Source organism: Anoplopoma fimbria, chromosome 12 (assembly GCF_027596085.1).
Source record: "Anoplopoma fimbria isolate UVic2021 breed Golden Eagle Sablefish chromosome 12, Afim_UVic_2022, whole genome shotgun sequence".
Classification (NCBI taxonomy): domain Eukaryota; kingdom Metazoa; phylum Chordata; class Actinopteri; order Perciformes; family Anoplopomatidae; genus Anoplopoma; species Anoplopoma fimbria.
Window position 1 is genome coordinate 2,498,632 of NC_072460.1, and position 27,523 is coordinate 2,526,154.

Sequence of the window (27,523 nt, forward strand, 5' to 3'; positions counted from 1 at the left end):
TATTCATTACACAGCCGCAGCCGGAATGTGACTAAATTGCTTGTATTAATTCTTCAATGCCTAACTTCCTCATTGAATCAGAGGAGAGGTATCATAGAGAAGATTTCCATTCTTGAAAACCAACAAATGAGGAAGTTCAGCACTGCAACTGTGCTCCTGTGTTGCTGTCTCACAGGTTTATTTTTGTTCTATGTACCAGGCATGCATGTTCCAATCAAGTAAACACTTTACATTTGTGTGGTGCTGTGGTTGACTTGGCAACACTGCCATCTCATGGTGATCAGAGTAAGTAAAAATGAAACAGCACATTGCTTTTCTGAAGTATCTTTATTAGAAAATGGTTATTAATTAAGCAAGGCATGTATCATCATCTTTCTCTGCCATATTCACACAATCCACATAGTGTCTCCTGTCAGAGTCATCATCTTTACAATCATTTTATTAAAAATGCACATGCACTACTTAATGAGATCACCACAAGCTGTTGTCGATTAAAAAAATCGAGCATAAAGCAATGCGACTTGGTTCCAGCTATCTTGTTAATGCTCTCATGTATCAAAGAGATTGACAGTTTGTTCTAAACTCGTGGAGCTAGTTTTTCTTCAGCACAGAAACCTCCTCTGACTGAAACACCACTTCTTGGAAAGGTTTTATCAAAGGGGGTTGCATAAATTCCTCTCTGATCTTTTCAGTGGGGACTTATTCTCTTCTCTTGTGGTCTATTTCTAGTCACTGAACCTCCAGAGAGCCCAGACTGTCTCTGAGCGAGGCTGAGATGCAATAGATTGCAGATGGGTCTGTCTTTTCTCTTGGTGTGTGAAAGCCGTCCTCCCCCCGAAGGGCTAAAGTCATGCCTCACGGCATTTTGAGCCTTTCTATACCTGGGCATCTTCCTGATCTTCCTCCCTCCCAGTGCCCCTCTCTGTGTCTGTATGACAGCTCTGCTCCTCTCCACCTGCTTCCTCCCCCTCCTCCTCCTCCTCCTCTTCCTCCTCTTCCCCACCCCTTTTGGTTTGACACCGGAGCACCAGAGCGGAACACCTCCCCAACCCTGATCCCCCAACCCGCTGCTCGCACTGCACCACAAAGATCCTGTAAAGCTCCAAGAGGACGATGAGGATGTTCTTGCAGGTGAAGAAGATCATCAGCTGGTTGAGCACCTGCTCTTGGACCATGAGGTAGAGCCGGTAAAGCAGAAACGGGCCATCTTGGAGGCCCACAGTGAGCAGCAAGCTCCATACTTCGCTGGAGCAGCAGGAGGTGAAGGACGATGGAGCAGCAGGGCGGCAGGTGAGTTGACCCACACTCTTCTGCTGAGGCTCACCCTCTGGGAGTTGTGTCTGGGTCAGCACCAGAGGGAACTGCATGAGCGCCCAAGAGAAGAGGCCAAGGCCCATGTAGACAACCGTTTGGTTGGTTTTGACCTCAGGCTCCTTGAAGGTGTCGAAGATGTCCAGGATGTCAGCGCCCAGTCCCACATAGACCATGAGGAGCTGGGAGAGCTGGTCGCGGGACATGTCCCCCTTGGGCATCAGCCAGCGACCCAGAACCAACACTATGAGCATGGTCTGCTCCAGGCCAGCTACCCAGTTCTCCGGGTCCAGCTCCACGATGGCCTGGTTGAAGGAAACAGCACTGTCTGGTTACAACAGAGGCGTTTGTCAAGTTCAGACAATTCATTTTTCACAGATTGTGTTAGAGAGCAGGGAATATCATTTGGATTCTAATTGGCTTTAATTGATATTGCAATTACTCTTTGATCAATCATCCATAGAGCTATTATTATTTTGAATCTTGGTATGCGGTATTGTCAATCATCCATTCAACAAGACCTCTCCCCCCTATTCTGGATGTGACCCGTGAATCAGCTCCGCATTGTGGCAGGGTTCATTGAGTTTATCCTCACAGCACCCCTTGACATTTAACAACGTTACCGAAACACTACGTCTTCCACTTTCAAAAGCAGCCACCCAGCCTGGAGCACAGCCATGGGGCAAAAAAGTTCCCAAATCCTACATGAAAGGAACTCCACTCAGATCAACCCAGAAGGGGGAGAGATCTGAGAGTTTTTTTCCGGGCAGGAGCCTATCTGGACTTCATCTCACTGTGTCAATTACACATTTCCTGCAACTAATAGTTTATCCACCCCCTTGCTAGATTTAAATCTTATCTAATATCAGGTGTTGCTTTTAATGTGGCTGCGTGGAGGGTGAGGTGGGGAGGGCAGTTTTTGTGCTGGGGCCGCCTACCGCTGTGATCGGGATGTGAGCCAGCAAATGAAGCTCGGGGCCTGAGGAATTGTTGAGGGGCAGCTTGGACTGCAGCAGGCTCAGCTCCAGGAACCAAATGGACGGGATGACGGTACTGAGATAGAGGAAAACCATGGGGGAGAACCTAAAAGAGGGTCGCCAAAGGAGAGGGGAGGGCGGTCAGGGAAAGGTAGGGGTAGGTTATTTTTAGGGACATCATTTTATTTTTTATTTGCCAACCGCTTAAGAAGAATGAGTCCCCCCTTTTTTTTCTCCAAAAGAAGCATCGGATTTCAGACAGGCAATTATTCTCATCATATATGCAAATCCCTCTTGACAGTGCAAAGCCTTCTCCACGAGGAGAGAACTTCAAAGTCAGACTCAATGAGAAAGAGAGAGGCCTGAAGAAAGCTTCCGTCTGTGGATGTTCACTGTATGTGTCACAGAGCCACTGCTTTTGAATGAGACGCAGCTTGATGTTGAATGAGGTGTGACACTAAACGCTCATGTCCTTCGGAGACTCGCGTAATAAAGGTTGGTGTCAGTTTATGTTTACTCAAGCCAAATTTTTTTTTTTTATCCAGCTGGACAGAACGGCTTGAGCCAGCAGCAGACATTTTCTCCGCCGCTGGAAAGGAGGGACTGTGACAGAGATGTGATGGCAGGCTCAGAACATAAGCTCAGAGAAAGACTATAACACCGCCGAGGAATAGATTTGTTTTTGATAGACAGTGAGAGAGAGAAAGAGCTGCAGAGGATAACAGAGAATTTAGTGGCAGAGAATATTATAGGCCTTACACAAGCTGCCTCTCACCACCCGGAGCAGATGGGTTGTAAAGTGTTCAGAAGTTATTTACTCTCCCTCACAAAACAGCTCTACAAATCCTGCTCACAACACCTCAATGCTCATGTCAGCGCTTTAAAAAGAGCAAAAGATGTTTTGTACATGCTTATTTCGCCTAAAAACACATTTTTGTGTATCATAGCTGAAGCAGATTCAGGATACATTTTACAGATATCCAATTAAACTACTCATCTTCTGAAAACGGTTGTACAATGTTTTCTGTGTCTCTTTGTAAAGCCGGAGAAATTTCCCCCACTGGAGATGTTGTCAGGGTTCATTTGGTTACTTTTACCAGGCAGGGATGGCCTTACAAAGAGACACAATTGAATTACATCATGGGAAATTGAGGCTCCAGCGTTTTTGAAACTTGATCTATACTTACAGTCAAAAAATGTACTTTATTTTATTTGTCTCTTGTGAGTCCCACAACCTTATGGAAGAGAAATACTAAACGGCTGAAGGACGCCTTCATTGAAGTTGCTCTGCAGGTTGGTTCGATTGAATGGATCAGAATATTATGTTATTAACATTGTGGTGTCAATGTCTGCAATCAATGCATGCAGATTTTAAACTAGCAGCATGGCTTTATAGGGATATAATGTATATATATATAAAACGGGTTTTTGGTTGGTAAGTTCACCGCTTTGATCCAAACTGAAATATTTCAACAAAAACTGAATGGTTGCTGTGAAATTTGTGAGAGGCATTTATAGATATACATTTTTTTTATATGTCCAATACCTTCAAAACTATGGACATCTCCTCAGCCCAAGCTGTACTTTGTGTTTAGTGCCAATAAGCAAATTGAAACATGCTAGCAATCAGAATGGCGGTTGGACAACGACATTTTTTAATAAAGGACCAAAATGTCGGCCTAATCCTGATATTAACACTGTTGTGACCTAAATGTTACCATTTCCACTCTGCGTTTCGGGTGCACTTCAGAGTGACAGCCATTTCCACGCCCAGCAGAGCTACGCCGGTCAGCAGCAGCCAATAGAGCGGCTCCTCTTTAACGGCCACCACACGCCACACCGTCACCACCCCGTGGACCGCAAACAGGAAGCGACTCAGCAGAGCCAGCAGGATGTTCAGGAGGCGACACATAATGCACCACAGAAAACCTGTAAAGAAGAAAATCCTATTTATATGCTACATTTGCTTTGTAACAGAACAATTGATGAAAGCTGAGGCTTTTCCAGTATTTTCGCAAAACTTTATAAAAACTTTTGTTTAAAATCTCATATAGTTTAACTGCAGAACACTTAATGTCCAACAGTAAAGACTTTTGCAGAGTATAGAATTGACAATTGCCAAAGGCCACTTCAATTTGATTGCATTTTGCAATAAACTCAAGCAATAAACTCACTCAGAATTGTCAGTATCAGGCAGAAAAATAAACAATCCAACCACGAAACATTAGTAAACAGTCATGTAACCGACTCCATCATTACTTGTTATAAGCCCCAGTTGAGCTTTCATTATCATATCAATAATAACTATTTCATAATGTTTGTGTAAACTGATCTGCAGTCAAAATTAAATAACTCCAGGAGGCTTTGCATGGAATCTGATCTCTGGATTATTGTGATGGCTTGAGGACTTGAAAGTAGTCGAAATGCATACCATTACATTGCAGCCGGGGACTTTTGTTGCAAATCACATCCTTGTCTCTTTCCTCATGTTTCCTGTTTGTTTCTGAACTGTCACTATGTAATTTAGACAAAAAGAAAAAAAAAAAAAGGTACTATTTTCAACGCCACTTTCTTATAGGGCACCCTTTGTATCAGGAATTATATTTTATTGTTAAAACATCATTTGCTAACACTGTACAGATGAAGTACAGACCATTCATTTTTGCCAGGTTGTGAAAGATCTCTGTCTGCCGTTACAAATGTTAGCAAGTCATTAATAAAGTTGTTTTTCTTACTTCCTAGCAGGCAGTCAACACTGCAGTTGTCAGATACTTTCAATAACAACATTTACCAGCAAAACATCATCCCGTTGGCTTTATGTTCCCTTCAAAACATTTTTGTTGTTGCTGTATATAAACGTAATTTCTAAAGAATGGGTTGCCACCCACAATAAAGCAACTCATATGGAGATTAAAGGTTTTGAACCAGACAGCGATGAAATGTTAGTAAGTCATTAATAAAGGGTCACAGCCTTTTCACTTTCTAACAAGCCAAAAGCAAAAGTTAATGAAAATAAATGCATGTGTCTGCTGTCAGCACTTACTATATTAAATGAATAAAAAATGATTTCCATATTATATATTAAGTTTGTCTTCATTTATAAAAACTTTTGGAATAACAAATAACTTTTTTATGACTTCTGTTTTGACAGGTTTATATGCCTTGAAGAGAATGTATTACATTTGTATAGTGCAGTGGCATGCAGTACAGACCTACAGTATCGGCTGGACTCCTCGCTGAGATTGGTGCAGATCAGTTTCTTCAGTTTATTTCCCAAACGTTCTCGGATGCTGTGCAGTAGAACATGTCAATACCAGAGCAGTCACAGAAGCCTTGCCTTTTAAATGAAACCTCCAAGACCCACTGGATGTGTAGACATGTTAGTAGTGTGTGTGTGTGTGTGTGTGTGTGTGTGTGTGTGTGTGTGTGTGTGTGTGTGTGTGTGTGTGTGTGTGTGTGTGTGTGTGTGTGTGTGTGTGTGTGTGTGTGTTGTGTGTGTGTTCCTGTGTGTGACTGCTGTTCAAGTCCACTGGAGTAGAGTACCAGTGAGCAGTAGTGTGTCCCACAACTGTATGTGTGTGTCTCCGTCCCCTCGGGGCCACTGTAGGAGATAACGCTTCCTGCCCCCTGCGCCCACATCTTCATCACCATCCGTCATGATGTCATCTCTCCTGGCCCAGAACAAAGTTATCTCTCTGGGAGAAGCCGGCCTGTCGCGCTCCCTGTTCAGAGCGCACCCAGCCCTGCCCAGGTCCCACCCATGCCTGCACTGCCTCTGCACTGTTTGCCCTGATAACAGCCTCGCTCCCTGGCCACTGCACTCATGGAGCACACAAACATGGAGCAACAAGAGGTATTGGAGATGCTGATGCCCCCCTGTGCAGTCACTATAGGAGTGTGTGGATATTTGTTCTGGCTACTGCATCAGAATGAGGACGCTGCGTGGGTCGATGCTGTCCAGGAACTTCAATCCACTAAACACCCTACGGTGGAACAGAAACTATGTTTACAGCCTGCTAGTCCCCCCGTCCATGCCGTGGGGGTTACATTTTTATTTTAATAACTTACAGGTTAATTTACACGTCCTAAAGGCATAATTGAGGATGTGGCCTGTTTGAGTGACACACCAGGTCACAAGCATTTTTCCCCATATTTGGATAGAGTTAGGCTGTGTTGTCGCTGCCAAGATTTAGAAACCTATTGCTGACGCAACAGTCTTTGAGGGACGGGCTTTCAATGCTTTGGGGACTTTCTCTGAAGATTTAGCGACTTTTGGAGCAATTGCTTCTTTCATTTGAGAAGAGTTGGCAACACTAGGCTCGGTTTTTCTGTTGGACATTTATTTTTAATCTGCTCTTGCTGGTTTCTCCTATGTTACCTCCTATGTTACCTACACTAGCTTTAAGGTGTGTCCAGACATGTCAGTAAGAGCCAAAAATGTTTGAGAATCTTGAGGCTTTATGGCATGAAAAAAATAATAATAATAACAAAAAAAATAATTACAAAGAAAAGTTTTAAGATCAGTCAGAGTCTGACTCTGAGCTGTCACATCATCACAACAAGCTACACACATTTTGTGTGTATAGCTACAGCTAACACCTATACGTTTAGTACAGGGCTAACAGACATAGACTGCTTAAATACAGTCAAATCTGGTGCAGTCTGAACCCATTTTAAGAGCATTGTCTGTCACTGGTGAATGAGACTTACAGGCTAGATTTCTTTTCTATAGTCCAATTGTTAGGCCAGAATTTCCTTTGACCAAGTCCATGTCCATGAAAAGCTATTGTGAGAACTAACAATGACATTTGTTGGTGTATATTAATAGTCCCCAGTGAATGAAACCCTAATGCTTTTGGTGACCCTCAAAAATAATGCACCCTTGTAGACAGGAAATATCACAATGTAACGGCAGGTTTGCTATGATATTTATCTTCATGGTTGTCAGAGAACCTCTACATTTAAGCTTCTTAAAATAGCATAACACCCATATATTTGGTGGATGTAGCATTAGACTTTTGAACTTTGCATTATGCATTATACAATATCTTCTAATTGGATCAAATAAGATTTTGGTAAGACACAACACCTAAGAGAGCACTTATCATAAAGGCAATGCTGTAATGTTGAATCCAATAGGAAAACTAGGTCATTCTTTGACTGGGAAACAGTGGTGCTTTCTCACTCCTCCATAATCCTGAAATCAATTTCCAAGTTCAGAAAAAGTGACTAAAATTATTCATCAAGAGCCCAAATCTCGACCTTGTCATTTATTCATAATCCCTCAAATTAGAGCCCTTTTGTTGAAATAATATTCACTGCCGCTAATATTTTGCATTGACAAAGTTTCATCTCCCACAAGAGATTTCGGCATTTCTTTTCTTTTAATCACACTCAACATCCATTCAGATGTCAGATTCAAGTGACCATTTGAAGCAGGAGAAAGAGAGAGACACACGCACACAGGTACTGTAGTGGAGGAAGTCCTTTAATGCTGAGGAAAAAGGCAGAACTGGCAGTAGGAGATAAGACACCCCAGACGGTGTCCTGAACGAAAAATGAATCGAAAAGAAAATGGGTGGAGGGCCAAAGGCGGGAGAGGAAGAGAGGGGGCGGCGATGGTGCGGGAAGAGGGTGAGTGAGCTATCAGCCATGCAGAATAGTAGTACACCTCATCTTGTTATCCTTCTAGTTTGGGCGGCGCTTTTGCTTCTCGAGATAACAGGCGCAGTTCACTCCAGATTGTTGCTTTTGAGTTAGTTAAGCCAACTATGCTTATTTGTGTTTGCAAAATGTACGCTTGTGGTCAGCTCTGCAGGTGTTCAAGCAGTATATGTTGTTTTAGTGTCCAGTGTTGAGTTCATATAACAGATGACATGTGTGGATCTGGATTGTTGGCTAAACTGTACTCACTGTTTATGTGAACCTGCAACAGGCAACACAGTCCTTTGCCTTTATACAGCACATTTCTGTATTTCTATTTAAGTCCAGTAACACTTTTTAAACTCATAACTACTTCCATTATTACCATATTTCCATATTTCTAGGCCCAAAAACTTCTTCTGAAGATTTTTTGTCATTTTTATTTTTTTTACTGAGGCCTGCAGTATATTTGAGCTGCACCAGTCTGCCAGCATTGAAGTGGCACAACTCCAGCAGTTTCTTATATACAGCCCTGGATGGCAGTCATTCACACAGACCTGCTGCCTCCTCTTCACATGGTGTACGCCACCCAGTAGATCACGTTCACCACAGCGAAAGTGAAAGGGAACACGGCCCTGGCGTAGATGTCGATGGTGTCGGCATCAATGGGCTTGCACACGCACTTGGAACAGCATTTCTTCTCCTCCGTGCTCTCCTCCGGCTGCCTGGACCTTCTCCTCCTCGGCTCGGACTCCTCGCTGCCGCCTTCCCCGGGGATTTCGCTGCTGGAGCGTTGGGGCCGTCCGTGGCGGTTGGAAATCATCACGCCTTGGTTCATGCCAGTGACCGACAGGGAAAACAGAACCATGGCCTGTTTGCCGTTCTTGACTATGGACTGTGGGGAGACAGAGAGAGAGAGGCACGTCAGCACTTTCTGCGGCGTTACATGCCAAAGGGCAGTTTTGAGTTATTCACCATCAAATATTTGACAAATTAGGCAAAAGTGTTAGTTTGCCATTCTGCCTCCTGATGGCCTTGCTGTAAAGAATCCAGAAAAGTAAACCCTGCTAAATATCAAAAGACAAAAGAGAGGAAGAGAACATTTTGTTTTATAATTTCAGAATTACATAATCCACTATTTTCAGCATTCAAAATCCCAATAGATAACAGTAGAACGCCCTACAATTTTTTGTTAAACCACCTCTTACCTTCACCCTCCTTTTACTTTATCATAGAAGTATTTGTTGTTTTTTATTTACACATTTCTTAAATCTAAAGACATGGCATTTGTAACTCTGCATGTTTTGCAATTAAAACATTTAGCCCCGGCCACTTTTGATTTTTTGACAATGAAACATTACAATCCCGAACTGCTCAGAGCTGTCATCAGGCCTTGATTGTTTAAAGAAAACTATGGTTTATTCAATGGTGGAGGAAGTATTTAGATCCTCTACTGAAGTAAAAATACTAATACCACACTGTAAAAGTCCTGTATTTAAATTGTTACAAATGGTTTTGTATGAAAAATGACTAAGTTGTTGTTTAAATGAGCCCTTAGTGTCACAGTCACACCTGTTCACTCTTCCTGCACTATTTCTCTCAGCTCTCAGCCCAGCCCCCTCTCTCTCACCACACTCTCCCTCACTCACCTAATCAACCTCATGCAGTGCACCTGTCTGCCACACCCACCTCATCAGCACCATCACTCACCTGCTCACTCTGCTGCACCTACACCCTGCAGTATTTAAACCCCAGTCTCACACACACACTGCTAGATCGTTCTCCGCATTATGCCAGACCTTCCAGCGTTATTCCCCCGACTAATTTCCCGTTGCCGACACTGCTTGTTTGGACTTCTCCGCCTTGCCTCTGCCCCGGTTAACTGACTCAGCCTTCTGTCACCGACCACGAGATTTGCCTTCGCTCCTTTTGGTTTTTGTCTGCCTGCTCTGCTGATGGATCAGCGCTCTCTAGAGTGGAATATAACCCGTGACTTATCTCCTGCCTGTCTGTCTGTCTGCTGTTTGTTCCGCTTTGAATAAAGCTCCTGAACTTTGCTCTGTCTCCTGGTCGTACTGCACTTGGGTCTGCAAAACCACCCGTTACACTTAGAGGCAAAATCTTTATGTTTTCTGTGCAAAAACCTCAATTTGTAGCTTAACACAGATAAATGTAGTTGATTAAAGAGTATAATAAATCCATCTGAAATGTAGTGGAGTAGAAGCAGAAATTGGCTTGAAAAGTAAGAACTTAAAAATTGTGCTTATGTAAGGTATTTGAGTAAATGGAGGTAGTTCCACCTCTGTTTTGTTTTTTTTTTTTTTTGTATCATTGGTAAGTTTTTAAAGTCACTGTAATTTTACAACATCAACACTGCATCTTAAATCACCCCGCTGTACGTTTCAATGTCACTCCCTTCATTCATCTTCACTGTCTATGTCCCTCATTTTCCTTTTGTTGGCAGCCTATAACCCTTTTTTGCTTACTCTTTCTATTATTCCATTAGATTTTTCCATCCATGTCCTATTCTGAAGGTATACCTCAGTAAGATGTATATCAACAGCAAAGCAAACAGACAATATGATGAGAGTCACTATTACTCCCTGAAGGGAACTCTTCCATTTCCCCATTGTGCTCTATAGAGATGCATTGTGTTGCTGAAGGTCAGTGGGATGGCTGCTTGTCAACACCGGAGTTTGAAGCGCCGGCCCAGGTCTATGTTTGAAAGGCGGGCTCATTACTCACAACACTCCCCTCCCTGGAGCTGCCGCTTTGTGATCTGCTGATGGGAGTACATGACAGGAATGATTTCCTCACCTCAGAGCTGAGCTTGTTGGCCTTCACCTTGGCCTTCTCTTTGAGGCGGTAGTCAGCGTTGTAGTGAGCGAAGGCGTACTCGATGAGTGCCGCGAACACAAACACGTAGCAGATCCAGAAGTAGACGTCTAACGCCTTGATGGCCGATGCCCGAGGCAGGGAGGAGCGGGCGCTAACCATCAGCGTGGTCATGGTGAGCACGGTTGTGATCCCTGTGGAAACCACGCAGGCACAACATGCAGATTATGCTTATTCTTACGTTTTAGCCATGTTTGCACCACTGTGCCTAAGGACATCTGCACAGAGCTGCTAACATGGCTGCAGGCTCTCTGTCTCATGAACAGATCACATATGTTGACTTTAGCAGCCCAGTGGTAATTTAACATTCATATTGTCTACTACATTTTGGACAAAAAAATCTGAAGCCAAGAACTGATCATTGCAGAGATTATCATCATCATCATCATCTCTCCTTCACAGGTTGAGAGTAAACTACATCTTATTCACAACACTGGAAGGGAACAGCACTTGTTGGCTACTGTTTTTTGCTGCTATAAGCCTTTGTGACACTTGAGCAATAAATCCCAATAACATCTGGCCAGATGTCAATCCCCAATTTCCACTTCTCACATGAAATATCTAATAGGCATATTGTCATGAAATTTACTGAGGATATTATGCTCCTCAGAGGATGAATGATGACATTTATTGAGCTTTTCTCTAGTGCCACTGTAAAGACCAATGGGCGACTTGGCACACAACATTTTTTACCAACTTAGAGATTGCCATGAAGACTAAAAGTATATTTTTCGTCTTTCCTCTGGTGCCAACACTAGCATGCACTTGACATTTGTACCACTGGTAAGGCTCTAAGAATAAAGCAAAATGGCCAATGTTGTTCAGTATGATTCATTACATTCATCTATTCAATATTTTAGACATGTAGTCTTGTTACTGAAAGTTCAATATCTGCCTTAGCAAGCTGCACCATCTTACCACAGTAAAACATTGCGTGGTTCAACCTTTCTAAAGATGAATGAAAACCAAGTTAAAACAGACCTCATCACACTATTACCAACCTAAGGATACACGAGCAGGGACTGCCGTTTGGCTGATCCAAAAGGACACCCAGGACATGGCGACCAGTAATATGGAAGGCATGTACGACTGGATGATGTAGACGCCTCGATTACGCCTCAGCTCAAAGCGGAGGCTGAGCCGTGGAAATCGTCCCGCTGGGAAGCAGAAAACAGACTGTGTTTAGAAAATTAACATAATGTTTAATTGCTTTACTGTGATTATATAATGGCTATCGGCTCACTGGTGCCCTTGGTGGCAAAGCTCCAAGTGACCAGACATAAAAGAAGTGCTGCAAACTATGTTTTCCCAGCAGCAACTCCAGCATCTCTCAAACCTCCTGCCTGGCTCACCAGCCAGCCTGACTTGCTTAATTCCTTCTATGCATAGAATATTACCAGAGTTCTTCAAGTTGAAATAGAAATCTTGCATCAAAAAGATTTTGAGTCTTCCAAAGCATGAGGTAAGGCAAATTGAAAACCCCAAATAGTACAAAATGCTTTAAAAACACTCACTAAAATGCAAGGGGCTATCAGACTAGCTCTACTGGAGCTTACCTTGACAACAAGAACATTTAATGAAAACAAGATGGATGCTCACCAGATTTGAAGTTCATCATCTCAGTGACAAACCGATAGTCTGTGATGGTGAACTGGGAGAGCTCCAGTTTGTCCAGGCCGTGGATGTGTTTCTGACTCTCTGACCAGTGGTACACAATGTCCTCTGAGGAGTAGCCATCTAGAGGAGAAAAACAGATGACAGCAAGACATTTGATCAGTCCAACCGACAATGATGCAGAAATGTGAGGTTAGAGGTCGTATTGGGGAAAGCTTGTAACCAGGCGGCAACACCAGGGTCTGAAAAGTGAAGCCAATGATGAATGGCCTTAAACTTGCATTCTCTCTACTTACCAGCAGGGGGCAACTCCTCTGGTTACAAAAACTAGTCAGATAGTCAATGAGAAAATGACCCTACTTCTCAATTGATATATTACCTCAGTAAACATTGTAAACACGAGTTTATGGTCTCAATAGTTAGATTCAAGTCTTCTTCAATATAGCATGATGTTCATTTAGTAAATGATGCTCCATTGAGAGTTACATTTACAATATAGCAGCGTGTGCTTTAGGGCATGGCTCCCTTGGTTTTTGACAGGTCTCTACCACGGCATTGTCCTGTCTGGGAGTTGTCATTGTTTTGTCTTACAACTTTAACCCTTTCCCAGTGTGTTTTCAGTTCATGAAAAAATGTATGTTGTTACCGTTTTGGTCCCCTAAAAATGTCTTATTTGGCATTCGTTTGTACTTAGCTCCCCCCACTCATGTCAATTCTGGTTCCAAAAAAACAAGATGGCCAGGGCCAAAGAACTCCAGGCTTCCAAACAGCAGTCTACAAACCAATGGGTTAAGTCATGGTGACGACATCCTCTTCCTATACACGGTCTTGAATTTTTACATTGTAACCGTTCCTTTGTGTCCGTTTACATTGGCATGAATGTGTCGAGAAAAATCAAGAAAGCAAAATGTCATCATGAAAGTGTGAAGGAAGAACCTGAGTTTATGTGAATCCTGACTTACAGCTCTCCAGGTCCAGCATACACTCCTGTTCATCCATGGGATACTTGGTCAGGTCCATATCACACGCCACCGTTGAAGTTATTCTAGGAACAAAGCACCCCAGTTAGGCATAACTTAATGTACATCATCTGCTGTTTCTTAGCAACTCAACCGGCCTACGTGTTTTACTAAAACATAGTTCACATTCACGTGGTTCACCCCACATTTCCAGTCACTACAACGTTTTCTATAAGCTGAGGGCTGTATCATGTGATGATGAAAAGAAGCTCAAGACCTTATAGAAAGAATAATAAGATCCTAAAATCTTTGACCCAATTCATTGATTTTTTTTTTTGGCAACTTTTGGGGAAAGCAGATTCTTCTGTAAACACAACACTGACATATGTCATAAAGTTAAATGGCAAAATGTTTAGCAACAGTTACTCATTTACACATCCACAAAACACAGAGCAACATTAGGATTCACTTGGAGTTGTGTTTTTGGCCACCTGACGAAGGCAACTTGAATATTCACTCTCCTTTAATCTCTGATTTTCACCGACTCCTGAGAAAAATATCTGGCACTTTAGCTGCTAAATGCTCCCTCGTGCTAATCAGGATGGGGCCACAGTGCTAATGAGAGCAGCTAGGCTGAACTAATACAAAAAAGTTCCTGGGCAATGAAACTAAAATGCATACAAACAGCTGTTTGAGCCTTGCTGCTCTCTCTCTCTCTCTCTCTCTCTCTCTCTCTTGTTTACTGCCCTTTCATTTAGTTGGCGTTTCCCTTCTGTCTGTACATTGCTACAATGGCGGAATCTTACGTTTTAAAACCACAAAGAGCCAGCAGGCTAAAAGAAAACGTGCTTGTCATTCTGTTTCAGTTCTTTGGACAGCGCTGCACCTTTACACAAACAACCAACAGCGCTGGCCCCTCATGGCCCCAGGCACTGAGATAATATCCTATTAGAAAATTCATTATGACAAATTGTTTAATTGAGTGTTTCATCTCTTTTGTCTGGTGTGGAAAAAACTGAACACACTCTTTGCCTTCTGGCTCCTACAGACTAACTGGTGCTGTTACCGCCCGCCACAGCTTCTTAAGGTTCTTTTCCACACCTTAAGAAGATTCAGTTGTCTAATCCTAACCATATTTGTTACTTAATTAACAGGATTTCCCACTAGCTGACGCCTTATATAAATATTCAGGTGTCTGATTAGATACTACATTTCTGAAAAACATGAGGAGGCTATAGTGGAGTTTAGTTTCAACTGACCATAGAGACGGTAGATCAGATAACAATCATATTAATCATTTTTCTCCTTTGTAGCTTTTTGGGACGCACTGACAAACAATGCCATCCCGCCAACAGAGGCAGCAGAAGAGAAAATGTATATGGGTATTGTGTATATTGTTTGGAAAGGCCACGACAAATCTATAGTTTGTCATTTAGTTGTTGTTTTTTTTACCATAGCAGTAAAACGACTTTGTTTAAAAGTTCATGGATTCTACCGACATACTCACGGTATCACCCAATTTAGTTATTTTGATGATTCACCTCGACCCACTTTACCTTCACTTTAACCTTTCCATATTCCTCTACCTCCCCCATCTCTCTACATCCACCTTGTACAAGCACATCAGACCATATCAGAGATTCTTTTTAAGTTTATGAAGTTTCTACCAAAAACTTTACTCATCATGTAATGGATCATGAGGGATTTTCATATCCAAAGAGGGCATATAAGAGATGTCTGTGTTCTAAAATGTCTGAGGTTTCTGAAAGTGTGTTATTAAAAAAAAAAAACAAGTGAGAACTCTAAAAACTAAAGAAAAGGTGAACATCTTAGAATCCAGATACACACTGTCTCACTGGTTGTGTTGTGTTGTCTGACTGTCTGACTAGTGAAGAAAATAATCTGCTTGCTCCTACCGGCTGCTGTATAGAATGACTCCGTTGGGCTGAAGGCGGATCAGCTTGTTCTCCACGGTGACATCGTGGAACCAGGCAGATTTGGCATTAACGATGAAGGTGTCGGGAACCCACAGCTTGTCCACGAATCGACTGTCCAACCCCAGCGTCTTGTTGGTGTGGTTGTAGGACAGGCGGTCATCGCGCCAGCTCTGCCGCAGGAACACGGTCATGGTGTAATCCTGCCAAGAACAGCACACACACACAAACACACAAACACACAAACATGAAGGCTGAGTCACGGACATGGGGGGAAAAAACTTTACAGGAAGAAACACATCTAACGCTACAGTATTAGGAAAAACAGAGGAATCATTATGTTTATGTTTATGCTAAAACTCACTGTGTATCAAGAATATATTTTTTTAAAGAAACAAAACAATGTGTGTTGACTGAAGTCTGTATTTATACAATTACATACAAATAAAGCTAAAACTGAGATTAGTTAGATCCGTTTAGTTTTGGACAGTACTACTCTTCCTGTAAAAACATCTAAATAATGTCTTAGAAATCGCTTCGACTGTACGCATGAAGTGGATGTAGTCACAGTGACGTCACCCACCGGTTTTGTGGATTTTGAAGCCTCGTATTTTGCATTTTGGCAGTCGCCATCTTGGCTTTTTGCAACCAGAAGTAACAAGAGGGTGGAGCTAAGTATGTTGCAATCGGAGCTATGTAGTAGTCAGTTTTGCCTTTTGCCTCAACAACTTGTGGATTTTCCACCGTTGAAGCAAGCAAAATATTTATTTGTCTGGAAAGGAATCAGGGCCACTTACATAAAGTGCATCTACTAGATTTGGTTCTTACCATGCAAAATCCCTGAAAGCATCGAATTATCTAACAACTCAGCCAATGTGTCACACATGTTCACTCTGAGTACTCTGAAACCCTCAAGTGGGATAAATCAGGATTATGCAAATAGCAAATCTTTGATCTGTGCCGCAATAGTGAAGTTGAGGGACGATAGGGAATCTTTGTGTAGAGGGAAGGAGAACGCGACTGTATACTTTACCATGTTGGCCTCGGAGATGTGGTCAATGCTGGCCACCTCGATGGCCATGGACACGTTCACTGGTGGACCTGTGGGCGGAGAATTGAGAAAGGAAAGCAAACCTCCTCTCCAAACACACACCGTCTCTAGCTCATTCTGAGCCCATCAATCCCTCCCGTCCGCACCCCATCTCCCATCTGTTTCCCTCCCACCTACCATCCTCCCACGTCTCAAACACTCCTACAGTGCATAGAGATTAAGCATTATCCAGTTTAACCATGCTAAGTGGCACATCACACTGTGGGCATTCATAAACAGCACTGGGCTTTCATGGACTCGCACAGAGTGAGCGTGTGCCAACATTCTCACACACACACACACACACACACACACACACACATACAACACGCACACACATACAACACGCACGCTAGCATTTTCACTCAACAGTTTGCCATATGATTAGCATGGAGTGTGCCTCTGTGATCGGATGCTAGAGGGCAGAAACTACAGGGGGAGCTCACTGATGCAGAGCAGAAAGGCTATTTATACTGAGCATTAAGGAATCACATATTACCATTCCCCACCATTCAACACCTTCCCATAACCATTTCAAATCATATTCCGTAGGCCATATACACTGGATGTATAGTGTGAGGTGATTTACAATGGCATGTTCATTGCACGCCAAGGTCAGCAGAGAGTGTGCCACCTGATGCAATAGCAGGCATGTTTTACATATTATCCTCCAGTGGTTGTGCACGGATTGATAATACTTTTGTAATACATATACTGCATGAGCAATAAAATAGAAAAGGTTGCTTACTATGTGATGGAATGTTTAAGTTAACTTGGCAATAAACTTGCATTTGCAAATAAGGTCCACCAATATGTTTTGAGCTCTAGAGAGCACTTACTGATCTCAGCAACCATATATATAGATACATAGAATTGTATGTAAATGATCATAATGTAAAAATGTTCAGAAATCCTTTTAGTAAAGTATAAACAAATGGTTTGTTTCACAAATATGGTTTTCCATTTACACAAATCAAATTGTGTACATGTTTGGATTTTTGACATATGTCCCTAGGCAAGCTTGGTTGCAAAAAAAAAAAAAAACATTGATATATATCTCTTGTAAATGTCTCCCAAGAAAAAATTGTGATTAACAAATATTTGTACTTTCGTAACCAAAATAATTGTTTTTAAAATTATATTTTGACATTTGTGCATAAACTCACTCATGTGGATTCTCTTAAAGTCATATATGTGAATATTACCTCATTTCCGAGATGCAAAACACATCTGTGAATCCCTTTTTTTTATTTATTGTAAGTGTCATAGTTATTTTATTGTTAAATAACACAAACATAACTCCAAACTAAAAGGCTATGGGATGTGAGTTGAAGGGACTTACTCCCAATAACACACATGATTCCTCAGCGGTCACAAACAGCCTTTCCTTTTAGCTGCCATTTATCAGCTCTCTATAATGGTACATCAATAGTAATGCAGTCACCACATGATGCTGTGTTATGGCGCTCTGCGTAGGCGTGTGGTGCACAGGGCGGTGTGATAGCGGTGCTCCCGCTCCACATTTTCACCTCTGCTCAGCTGAGTTAAGCTGTGAGATTGAGAAATCTATCGCTGTGGTCATTGGATGTTTCACATCTTGCAGCCATTCTTAGCAACGTCTCTAGAGCGGTGCCCGTTGTTTGCACCACCCGTCTCCCTCTCGTCCTTGAAGGGCATCGTCGTCCTAGATAATCCCCTTAGCAAAGCTTCCCTTCACCCTGATGTTTTGTTTTTTTAATGTCCTTAACAAATGATTCACCTAACTGAGGAGTCAAAGCAGGTATTTACATAAGGTAAATACGGCTTTGTTCAAATGTCGAACAAGAAAAAAAGAAGACAACCTCTCAGGATAATGGAATTGGAGAATGACATTTGAACGCCCCGTGTTCCCGTAACTTTGAGGTGGGTGATGCTAAGGATGGCTGTAAATGTGAGGGGGTGAACTGCAACCCAACGCCACGAGCAGTAGATCTCATACTCACCTCCTATCCCAGGGCGAAAATTTCTGGCATAGCCCTTCATTAACTCATCCAGGTTAGGTAACCAGGATATTTGAATGTCTGTACCTACATAGTCCCCAATGTCACTCAGCATGGCCCTAAAAGGAGACAAACAGCAAACACAGCAGCCTTCAGAGGTCGTCCAGCCACACCGCATGTCCGTGCTGAGCCTCAGATACAGTCAGGAACGTAAAGAGGTAAAAAAGACAAAAAACACCTCTAAATGCCAGACAATGTTAACTGTTGAAAGAAAAAAAGGTTAGAATTCGCTGTAATAAAAAGAGATTATCAAACCTTTTCTTAAGGGTTAAGAAAATGAACCCAGAATCTATAAGATGTCTTTTAAAGATGCAGTATTGTTTTTATTTTGTGTTGTTTTTTTCTTTACCACTTGAGAGGAGCAAAAACAATCTGTAAACACAACAATGACATATCGTTACCTTGTAAAGTTAAGGCAAACATGTGAGTAACTAGTTGCCTGTTTTCACATCCAGCAGGCACAGAGCAACATTTGCATGTTTATTGAAGAACATGAAATATGTATATATATATATATATATATACGTATCTCTGCAATATCCTACGAATCCATGTTCTCTAAATCTTTTGAATTATTCATTATTGAATTGTAAATTATAGTGGGTTAAACTTACAACAACAGTAAGAGGACATATTGTCATATAAATATTCATAAGAGATTTAAGTTAGATAAAGCTGGCTCTTTGTTCGGTTTAATTTGTGCCCTCTGTTTTTATTGATACTTTGTTTTAGTTTATTCAATAACATGATGAAGCAATGTATTTATATGCATCCATAAGTCATAGTTAGATCCATGGATGTGCTCTCGAATGAGTCTAATGAAAAATGCAATCATGAATGATTATGTGTTATCATCAGCAGCATGTCATGGAAACAACATATCATTTGTTGGGGATTCTTGCATGGAAATGATCACATTCTACTGATGCTGAATGTCACAACAAAACACTAGCCATCAGTTGTATCCTCCCAAATACCTGCACTTGTATCAAGCAAAAGAAAGCCACATTGGTTGAAGCCTGGTTGGCACATTTTCCTTCATTTGTGTCTCCAGAGTGTGTCCACAAGGAGGCTGATCCAAATCTAGCAGTGCAGCTTCAGATATTTCACACAGCTCTGACTGAACATCATGCTGAGCCTGAGTCCATGAGCCTCAGGACCATTTTATTAAAAAGAAACGGGTCCTCATTAGACCACATATCCCCATTTAATAAGGCTTTAAAGTTAACACCATATTACATTGCTGTCTCTAGTCTGGGGCAGTGACACCTCGATTCAAGCAGTGCTTTTTTTATTTTCCCATTCCTCTAACCTCTCGAGAGGGGAATAATAGGAAATAGGGGGTGTCCTTTTATATATATTATATGAAAGGTATCCCCCAAGGCCCTTGGGGCCCTCGGGGGAGTCCTAGAGGGCCCACAGCCCATGCTGATAGACACTGCCTACATGTAGGATTAAACAAGAGCAGCACAGCTCAGATACCACCAGGTGGCAGTTTTGCATTCTCAAACAGAGCCTGTAAACAGATGACATGCAGATACCATGCAGATAAAAATTGCAGTATGGACCTTTATGTATTTGAGTTAACATTAGGTCAGTTCCATCGCCATAGAGACACTATGCAGTTATTCAATATGAGCAGAGAACCATCCGTTGTTATTTTCATGTACAATCCGTGGCAAAAAAATCTTAGAAAAACCGCCATCCGGCGTTGAAAGAGCTGACTGACGTGCGATAAATGAATTAAATGAAATGAAAGGTTTCACTGACATTCAAAGTCACAAAGGCCGCTGGTGGCATTGACAGGGAAATGGACCATATGGGGGCTTGATCGAAGGCGTAATTATTGACCAACAATGAAAAGCCATTCAGTGACCTTTGAGATAATGCTGACATTTAGAGAAAGTCGACTTCCTAGAGAGCAAAGCATTACTGCTGCGGCTACGTGGAAAACTGACCTCCTCAGCAAAAAAAACAAAAAAACATGTAATAATTATCTGCATGAAATAGTAAAAACAACAACAACAGTATCCCTGCATCCCGTTAACATTTCCCTAGTGTATCCATGTTGTAGTGGTAGATGTATTTTTAGTCTCGCAATCACTGTCATGTCTGAAATAAATGGGAGCACAGAGTGAATTAATTAATCACCGTGTGACTCCTGGATTTCCTCACTAATTGGTACTTTCTAAATATGGAAATAAAGAGCTTTTCCTGCAAGAAATGCGTTAACACAGCAAGGTCAAACAGGCCTCCTCACATGGAGGGAAGAGACTGTGTGTCTGCTATAGGGGGAAATCCTAGCGTACCATACTAGTCTATCTATTGGAACTTCTATCTATTAGGATTCTTAGTATTGCAATCCCTGATTTTACGAGATGTATTTAAAGTTCAAGACTGCATACATGTAGCTGTTTATCCCCTTTATGTCACAGACCAGTGGAGAGCTATATCAGCTCTTTTTATTAGACGTTTTGTTCATGCATTTTGACTTTTTAGTGGCCATCTTCTGTTTATCTGTTGGTGGCTATTTCTGATCTTCTCCTTTTATAGCGAATCAGAAGCGTATCTCATTTATTGAATCGAAAATACTTAGCAGACGCTGAAAATGTGGAAGCTTACTAAACGTACTTGACTTACCAAATCTTGTATCCTTGATTCTTTTCATCAATAATTGTGACAAACTAACAAAATGGACAAACTTATTTAAAATGTCACAGATTATTGATTTAAATAAAAGCTGCTCTCTATAGATCAGATCAGACTTTATCTGACTCTCTATATTAATGCCATTTGGAAAAGTATATATTTTGTGATTTCCCAACCTGAATATGCATTTTACGACAACAAAAAGCAAAACTGCAACATACGCAGCTCTCCAAGGGGGGAAAACATATTACTGTATGCTGTTAAAAGACATGTGAGGTGTTGAGTGTGTCATTTCTCTCAATGGATATTCTCTAAGCATTCCACGCTCCCTCTCCCTCCTGTATTTCCCTTCATTAAACGTCTCTCCCGTGGCCTGGATCTGCACCCGTCTGTTTATGAGCGAACATTAAACAGATGGAGAGACGAGACGGAGGAGAGGAAAGACAAAGAGCAGCAGCCCCTCTCAAATTGATGGCGTCTTTTCATAAATGTAATGTGCAGAACGCACTAACAAGCCTAATTACTTCCATACATTGACACTGCTAGTTACCTGAGCACGAGCAGAGTGCCGGCCCCCCGATCCTCACTCTGACGCTCACTGTGCCATTTGTTTTAGTGGCGTCGACGTGAGATGAGCAGTATTGCACAATCCATTTGGATTAATCATAATAAAACATAAATAGGTCTACAGGCAGCAGCCCCCTTTATATGACTGTGTGTGTGTGTGTGTGTGTGTGTGTGTGTGTGTGTGTGTGTGTGTGTGTGTGTGTGTGTGTGTGTGTGTGTGTGTGTGTGTGTGTGTGTAGTGTGTGTAACAGTGAATAATAGATCCTTTTCATTAAGCAAACAGATCATTTTATGGACTTCATTTACACTCTGTATAATGTTTAGCATTTAGGTACGGAGTCCAAGGAGCAACATTTTATTTGCCGTAAGTGTTTTAATGAATGATTACTGCATTTTAACCTTTCTATCCAGTCACTTTTTTAAAATCCTTTATTCTCGATTTCTTTGATCCTAGCATTTAATGTCCTATAAGCAACAAGGGAAATGGGGAATGTTGAAAAACGATGTGGGGAAATAGGAAAAGGGATAAATGATTAAAAGTGTGCTGTATGAACAAAAAAAAAGGAAAAATATGTTCAAAAATGTTTGTATTTTTCCAAACTTCTTTCCATTAAAATTGGATGAAATAAAAAAAACATTCCAAGTAAACTACTGGTTCACCAACTGATGGCTTTCAGTATGTTTGCACAATGCACCAATGTTAGCATCCTGAGTCCTACCATAGTTAGTGTAGACTTTTTAAATCTATATTACACCAAGGCGCTGATGTTTCCCAAACATAATTCCGTTCGTTCCTATCAGAGGGTTTTTACCATGTCTTAGCATTTAACCCTGATGATGTCATCTGGGACTTACTTGCTTTGGTTTGGAGACTACAGGTTTATAATGGTAAGGCTGCTCTACAAACTAGAAGCATTGAGTTTTAAGGACATGTGCATTTACAAAGCAGGGAGAAAGAAAAGATTCAATTGGTTGCATTATGGGAAGTGCAGTATCCAGCATTTTTACTTGCCCCTTACTAGGAAGAAGAAGTCAGGATATCTTGATAGCCTTCCACTATTTATGTTTGTGTCAAAGTACTCACTGTATCAAATTGAAATTGTCTCTCTAATATGCAAGTGCCAGATGGCTGTCAGAGAGTTTTCTAAAAGATTTTAGAAAAATCTGAATATTTCCAAATGTGAATGCTTGTGAGTTTATTAAACTAATTCAAAAACAGAATAATTGTGTTTAAAAGTGGAAGCACTGAAGTGACCCTGCACCACCTCACTGTGCTGCTCGAGGACACTTCAGCAGTGTGAGAGTCTGACCTCTGACCCTCTAGTTACAAGCTGTTCTCTATAAACATGAGGCCTCATTCCTTCCTGATAAACACAGTACAATCTACAGGGAATCTTCTAGATGGACTTACAGTATGATACAGGACAGAGAAGATTTACAGTAGAGCAGGTTTCTCTTCATCAGACTGGAAAATGCTGCAGGACTAACGTTCAGGTCAGTGAGTATCCTCAAAGATTATTTCAGAGAAGCTAAAAAAACAGAGCTTGAAGTTTCACTTTCAGTATTGTGGTCATAGGATGAACTGCAACTCATGCAGAAAATATGTTTTCACATACTTGTGTTCACCTGAGAAACTAAGTTTTCATTAATACACCAGATTTTTTGAAAAAATAAAGAGGACTTCAGTATCCTCAGTTTATGCTACATCCCTAACTACAATGTTGTGAAATGAACAACTCACTGAAAAAAATATATTCTTCCATTATTTATGTTTATCTCCAATATGCCATTTGTAGTTGACTGTAAAGAGAGCATACTAAACTGACTGAACAACAGAATAATACGAATAAAGTCTTTCCTTTTGCCGTTTACAAATTGAGTAGGAGGCTTTTAGCGGGAGCACTGATGTGTCCCTGCACCACCTCACTGCTGCTGGAGCAGAGTCAGGTTTACGGAGCCAGTTCATGCAGCCAGAGGAACATGATCAAATCACTGTGTTATTGGGAAATGTACTCTTCGGACAGAAGGAGAGATTTATCCGCTGACTCAGCCTCTTACACAGATTGGTTAGGGGCACTGTGTCACTTGGCGTTTAAGGACAAGTGTGACAGATCAGAGAGATCATGAAATATTGGGATTAAATCCTGCTGAAATGCATCTTGCTGCCACATCTTGCTAAACTATAATATGACCACATTTGGACATATGTCATGAGTGCACATACAAACAAAATGTTTAGGGTCCCAACCTCTGACTGTTTTTCTGCAAAGCTGAAACATGAGCTTTCCTGTACATATTGCAAGATTAATGAGCATCTGCTATTGGACTGGATGATAAAATATCCTGAAGTTAACATTCAACAACTTCAGCTCCAATGCAGGGCTCCTATTGACCCTCAATCCTCCTACTCACTGTGAATTGTGTATGCATCTACTATCTTATCCACAGAAGACTACGCATGATAGATTTGTGGTGTGATTTGAATTTCATTTTATTATACAGATAGCCCCAGAAACTAAACCCTATGCCGCCTCGCCTGTTTTTGCGTCAGCTAGTTTGTGGTCATTTGTTTGAATGCAAATTTATTTGGAAATATGCCCCCATGTATAAAACAACTTTTAATTGTATCCAGCTGCAGGAAGTGTTCATGTAGGCAACACCAAACCACGGTTAGCTCATCTGATAATAATGGAATTTGGTTATATTTTCTTTTTGCTCTCAGCAAATATATTATAAATATTGCAAGGGGGAAAATGGTGGTGATCTGGTTAGAGGTTTCTTGCTCAATTTCTATTGAAAAGCATGATTTAATTTACCAATATGCCTTTTTCACAGCAGACACTTTGACACGTTATAGTAGGAAAGGCATAGCTGGAACAGAGCAATCGTTAAAGCTGCTAAATTTGAAATTGAGAGCGTATAGTTCCTCCATGCGACTCACAACATGGAGACGGCTGAGCTGGCAGCTCGCAGCTAACGGTGCTAACAGCGCTAACAGTGCAAACAACAGCAAAAGTGTTGTGAGAACTAACAGTTTCTAACTGAAGGGGAACTGGGCGCTAAGTCCCGACCGACCGATTGGTGCACGCTCACATGCACGAACATGCACTGAAAACAATTGTAGCCGACCCGACTATGTCAACTAAGCAAGCAAAAACTCAGACACGGAGGGAGGGCCACATCGTTCTCCACTATATCTTTACATATCTTACATACAGTAGTTTTCTGACTATCACATAGAGAACCTTTAATATCTTAGTTAGTTAATTAGTTACCCCTTTTTGCCCAAAAAAGTCAAACTGTCTGTTGTGACAAAGGTCTGTTGACATCGAAGGCTAAGGTTGATGCTAGTCTAGATTTTCCTGAGTGTAAACAAATCCATTATTTGTCCAAAATCACTCCATATTTAGTACGCTATATTATCAATGTCCTCCATTTCATTTGAGTTTCAGTAAATTGATGCACTATATAGTTCCCTAAAAGTTTCTGCTATGAAACAAGAACATTGGCATATGTGACATGTGCTCTATTTTCTGCAAACAATCCCGTCATTTTATAGATTCGCAAATGACGTGCAACACTAATTTTGGTCGCTCTGTCAGGACGCCTCTTTCTAACTGTCCAACTATGACTCTGCATTAGGGTCCAACATCATGGTCCGACTTAAAATAAGTATATAAACCAAGTCAAACGTAAACAAGTATCATAACATCTTTTCATGCTTTTCTGTCCAGCACCTAGTATTTAGCTACCTACACTGGATGTGCGTGCTTTTCTGGGTTCTTTTCTGTGAAGAGAAGGGTGATACTTCAGCTGGAAGGAAAAGCTGTGAATATTACAAAACACCAAATGCGGCGAGGCATAAATCAGCAAAGCAACTTTGGTGAAATGGATAAATGAGGAGCTAAAAAGTGAACTGGAGTAATTTTGTTCAGCGCCGGGCACGATGGAAAGAGAGAAAGAAAGAGAGAGAGAGAGAGCGAGATAGAGAGATGACACATAATGAGGTGCAAGAAAAAGCCTACACTCTGCATTGTGCTGGGAAGAAAATAACAATAACAGCAGTGACTTGAGGCAGGAAAATCCAATTACAATAGCTGTTACTCCCTCTGCTGGTGGACTGCCAAGAGGGACAATAGAAGTGATTTGTCCAAATTTCACCCAAAGCTTAAGTAGCTTCACCCTTTGCCCTTTTTCAGCAGAGGCACTTGCCAGAATATGGGCTTTGGGGGAAACATGGGGCTCAGCAGTGGATGCTGGTTATCCGAAGAATTGGATGCTTGTGAAAGCTCATGGACGAGAGCACGAGGGCATTTGCGACTGCACACAGATGAATGTGCTGTAGGCCTCCATTGAAGACTTATATAAAGTTCAAAGCACTAAAACTCACCATCATGGTTTGCACACACCCGGTTAACCCAGCTGACAAAAGCTACCTGTTTTGTATTCAAGACAGCTGTGTGAGAAGGTCATTTACAATGCCGACAATCAGAGGTCACAGTTGGATTCAATATCTATGCACACTTTAAATGGCACTACGTTTAAGGATGTCTCAGCTCATAGGATCTTCATTTTACCTGCAATCCACAGTTGAACGCGCTAAAATTAATTCTAAAAGACTCGTTTCGGCTAAATGTGCAGTAAACAGGAGGTGTGATGAGCAGAATTCAGTGGCATATTTGGATGGCAGCTGTCCATCTGTTAAATGATCTCCCTTTCATTAAACTCTCCAAACTGGGCTTCCGTCTATGTCGGTGGTTGTAGCAGAGGGGACTGTGTATACTGCTGGAACCCATGTGCATCATCTGACCCTGATGGAGCAGGCCTGGCAAAAACGCACCAACTCACCTCGCCTCGAATTCATCTCCATAACGATAAAAAAAAAGATAAACATCACCTCTCTCTATGCATATGCATTATGCAAATAGTGTCATCAGGTCCTCTATGTGCCCGGAGGTGAAGCAGAGGAGAAAGCTGACTTCAGGTTGTGGGTGTGGAAGAATGTGGAGGGTAAAGCCACATATATTCACTTAGCTGTTATAACTGTACAATAATATTAATAAGGTGACTTAGTGGGAGGCTAAACACCGCGAGGGAGATCAAACTGACATTTAGCTTTAAATGATGTTGATTTTACACAAGTATCATGTTGTTGATGTAGGCTACGCACATAGAGAGGAATGGATATTGTTATGATCTCCTCATCATGTCATTTTCATTTTTGCTTTTTATTTTATGGTTTATCCAACTTTTAATTCACCTATCTTCTTATTTATTTTTTGTGTGGGTGGAAGCAGAAATAAAACACCTGCTAGAAGTAAAAAGCAGAGCTGATCTCACCAGGTGGAAATATCCCCTCCAACGAAGAGCAGAGCGAGAACCTCCAGCATGAAAGTTGTCATCTCCATTCCTCAAGCTTTGTGGTAAATAATTTAGGGTTTAAAAAAAAAAAAAAAAAAGTTTCCCGAAATTGAAACCGACGAGAAAAAAAGCCACAGCCGAGAGTTTTATCTCAGGCTCTCCTCTGAGCCAGCGCTGTGGAGATGAGAGTAAAGTGTGGTGGTGCTGATGCGGTTGAGGGTGATGGGGATGCTGATGCTGATGGGGATGCTGATGGGGATGCTGATGGGGACCCCATGGTCATGATCCCCAATTCCTCCGCGTCCAGGAGCGCACAAAAAGCAGAGCACACCCAGGAAAACAGAGAAAACTCCCGATCCGACCGCAACAACGAGCCGATCCAACGCTTCTGTACCGGAGCAGAGAGAGAGAGAGAGAGAGAGAGAGAGAGAGAGAGAGAGAGAGAGAGAGAGAGTCACTAATCTGTCAGTTTCCTCTGTTGCTT

At 41.6% G+C, this 27,523-nt stretch overlaps 2 protein-coding genes across 4 annotated transcripts; both read right to left on the minus strand.

Moving 5' to 3' along the window:
• Positions 1-316: 316 nt before the first annotated feature.
• On the minus strand, positions 317-5,711 carry LOC129100219 (transmembrane protein 26). Of its 3 annotated transcripts, XM_054609796.1 has the most exons (5): positions 5,501-5,711; positions 4,720-4,802; positions 4,007-4,217; positions 2,250-2,394; positions 317-1,616 (listed from the first exon to the last, which is right to left on the minus strand). In XM_054609796.1, exons 3-5 carry the CDS (start codon positions 4,198-4,200, stop codon positions 876-878), a joined length of 1,080 nt encoding a protein of 359 aa, XP_054465771.1. In that variant the 5' UTR covers positions 4,201-4,217; positions 4,720-4,802; positions 5,501-5,711; the 3' UTR covers positions 317-875. The 3 variants fall into 3 exon arrangements, with proteins under 3 accessions (XP_054465771.1, XP_054465772.1, XP_054465770.1); XM_054609797.1 differs by lacking the exon at positions 4,720-4,802 and having other exon boundaries at positions 5,505-5,711; XM_054609795.1 differs by lacking the exon at positions 4,720-4,802.
• Positions 5,712-7,807: 2,096 nt separating this feature from the next.
• Positions 7,808-27,086, minus strand: gabrd (gamma-aminobutyric acid type A receptor subunit delta). The gene is made up of 9 exons (XM_054609253.1): positions 27,019-27,086; positions 18,406-18,521; positions 16,367-16,434; positions 15,316-15,536; positions 13,403-13,485; positions 12,426-12,563; positions 11,828-11,983; positions 10,749-10,960; positions 7,808-8,826 (listed from the first exon to the last, which is right to left on the minus strand). The coding sequence occupies exons 1-9, from the start codon at positions 27,084-27,086 to the stop codon at positions 8,503-8,505; spliced, it is 1,386 nt and encodes a 461-aa protein (XP_054465228.1). The 3' UTR covers positions 7,808-8,502.
• Between the last annotated feature and the right edge of the window lie 437 nt (positions 27,087-27,523).

Coding starts and splice junctions, on each gene's coding strand:
- LOC129100219 (XM_054609797.1), bottom strand. CDS start 4,200: ATGTGTCGCCTCCTGAACATCCTGCTGGCTCTGCTGAGTCGCTTCCTG. Junction 2,395..4,006: donor CGAAACGCAGAGTGGAAATG/GTAACATTTAGG, acceptor ACCCTCTTTTAG/GTTCTCCCCCATGGTTTTCC. Junction 1,617..2,249: donor CTCACATCCCGATCACAGCG/GTAGGCGGCCCC, acceptor TCCTTCAACCAG/GCCATCGTGGAGCTGGACCC.
- gabrd (XM_054609253.1), bottom strand. CDS start 27,086: ATGGAGATGACAACTTTCATGCTGGAGGTTCTCGCTCTGCTCTTCGTT. Junction 18,522..27,018: donor GGAGGGGATATTTCCACCTG/GTGAGATCAGCT, acceptor GTCTCCTTTTAG/GGCCATGCTGAGTGACATTG. Junction 8,827..10,748: donor CCAACAAGCTCAGCTCTGAG/GTGAGGAAATCA, acceptor GTCTCCCCACAG/TCCATAGTCAAGAACGGCAA.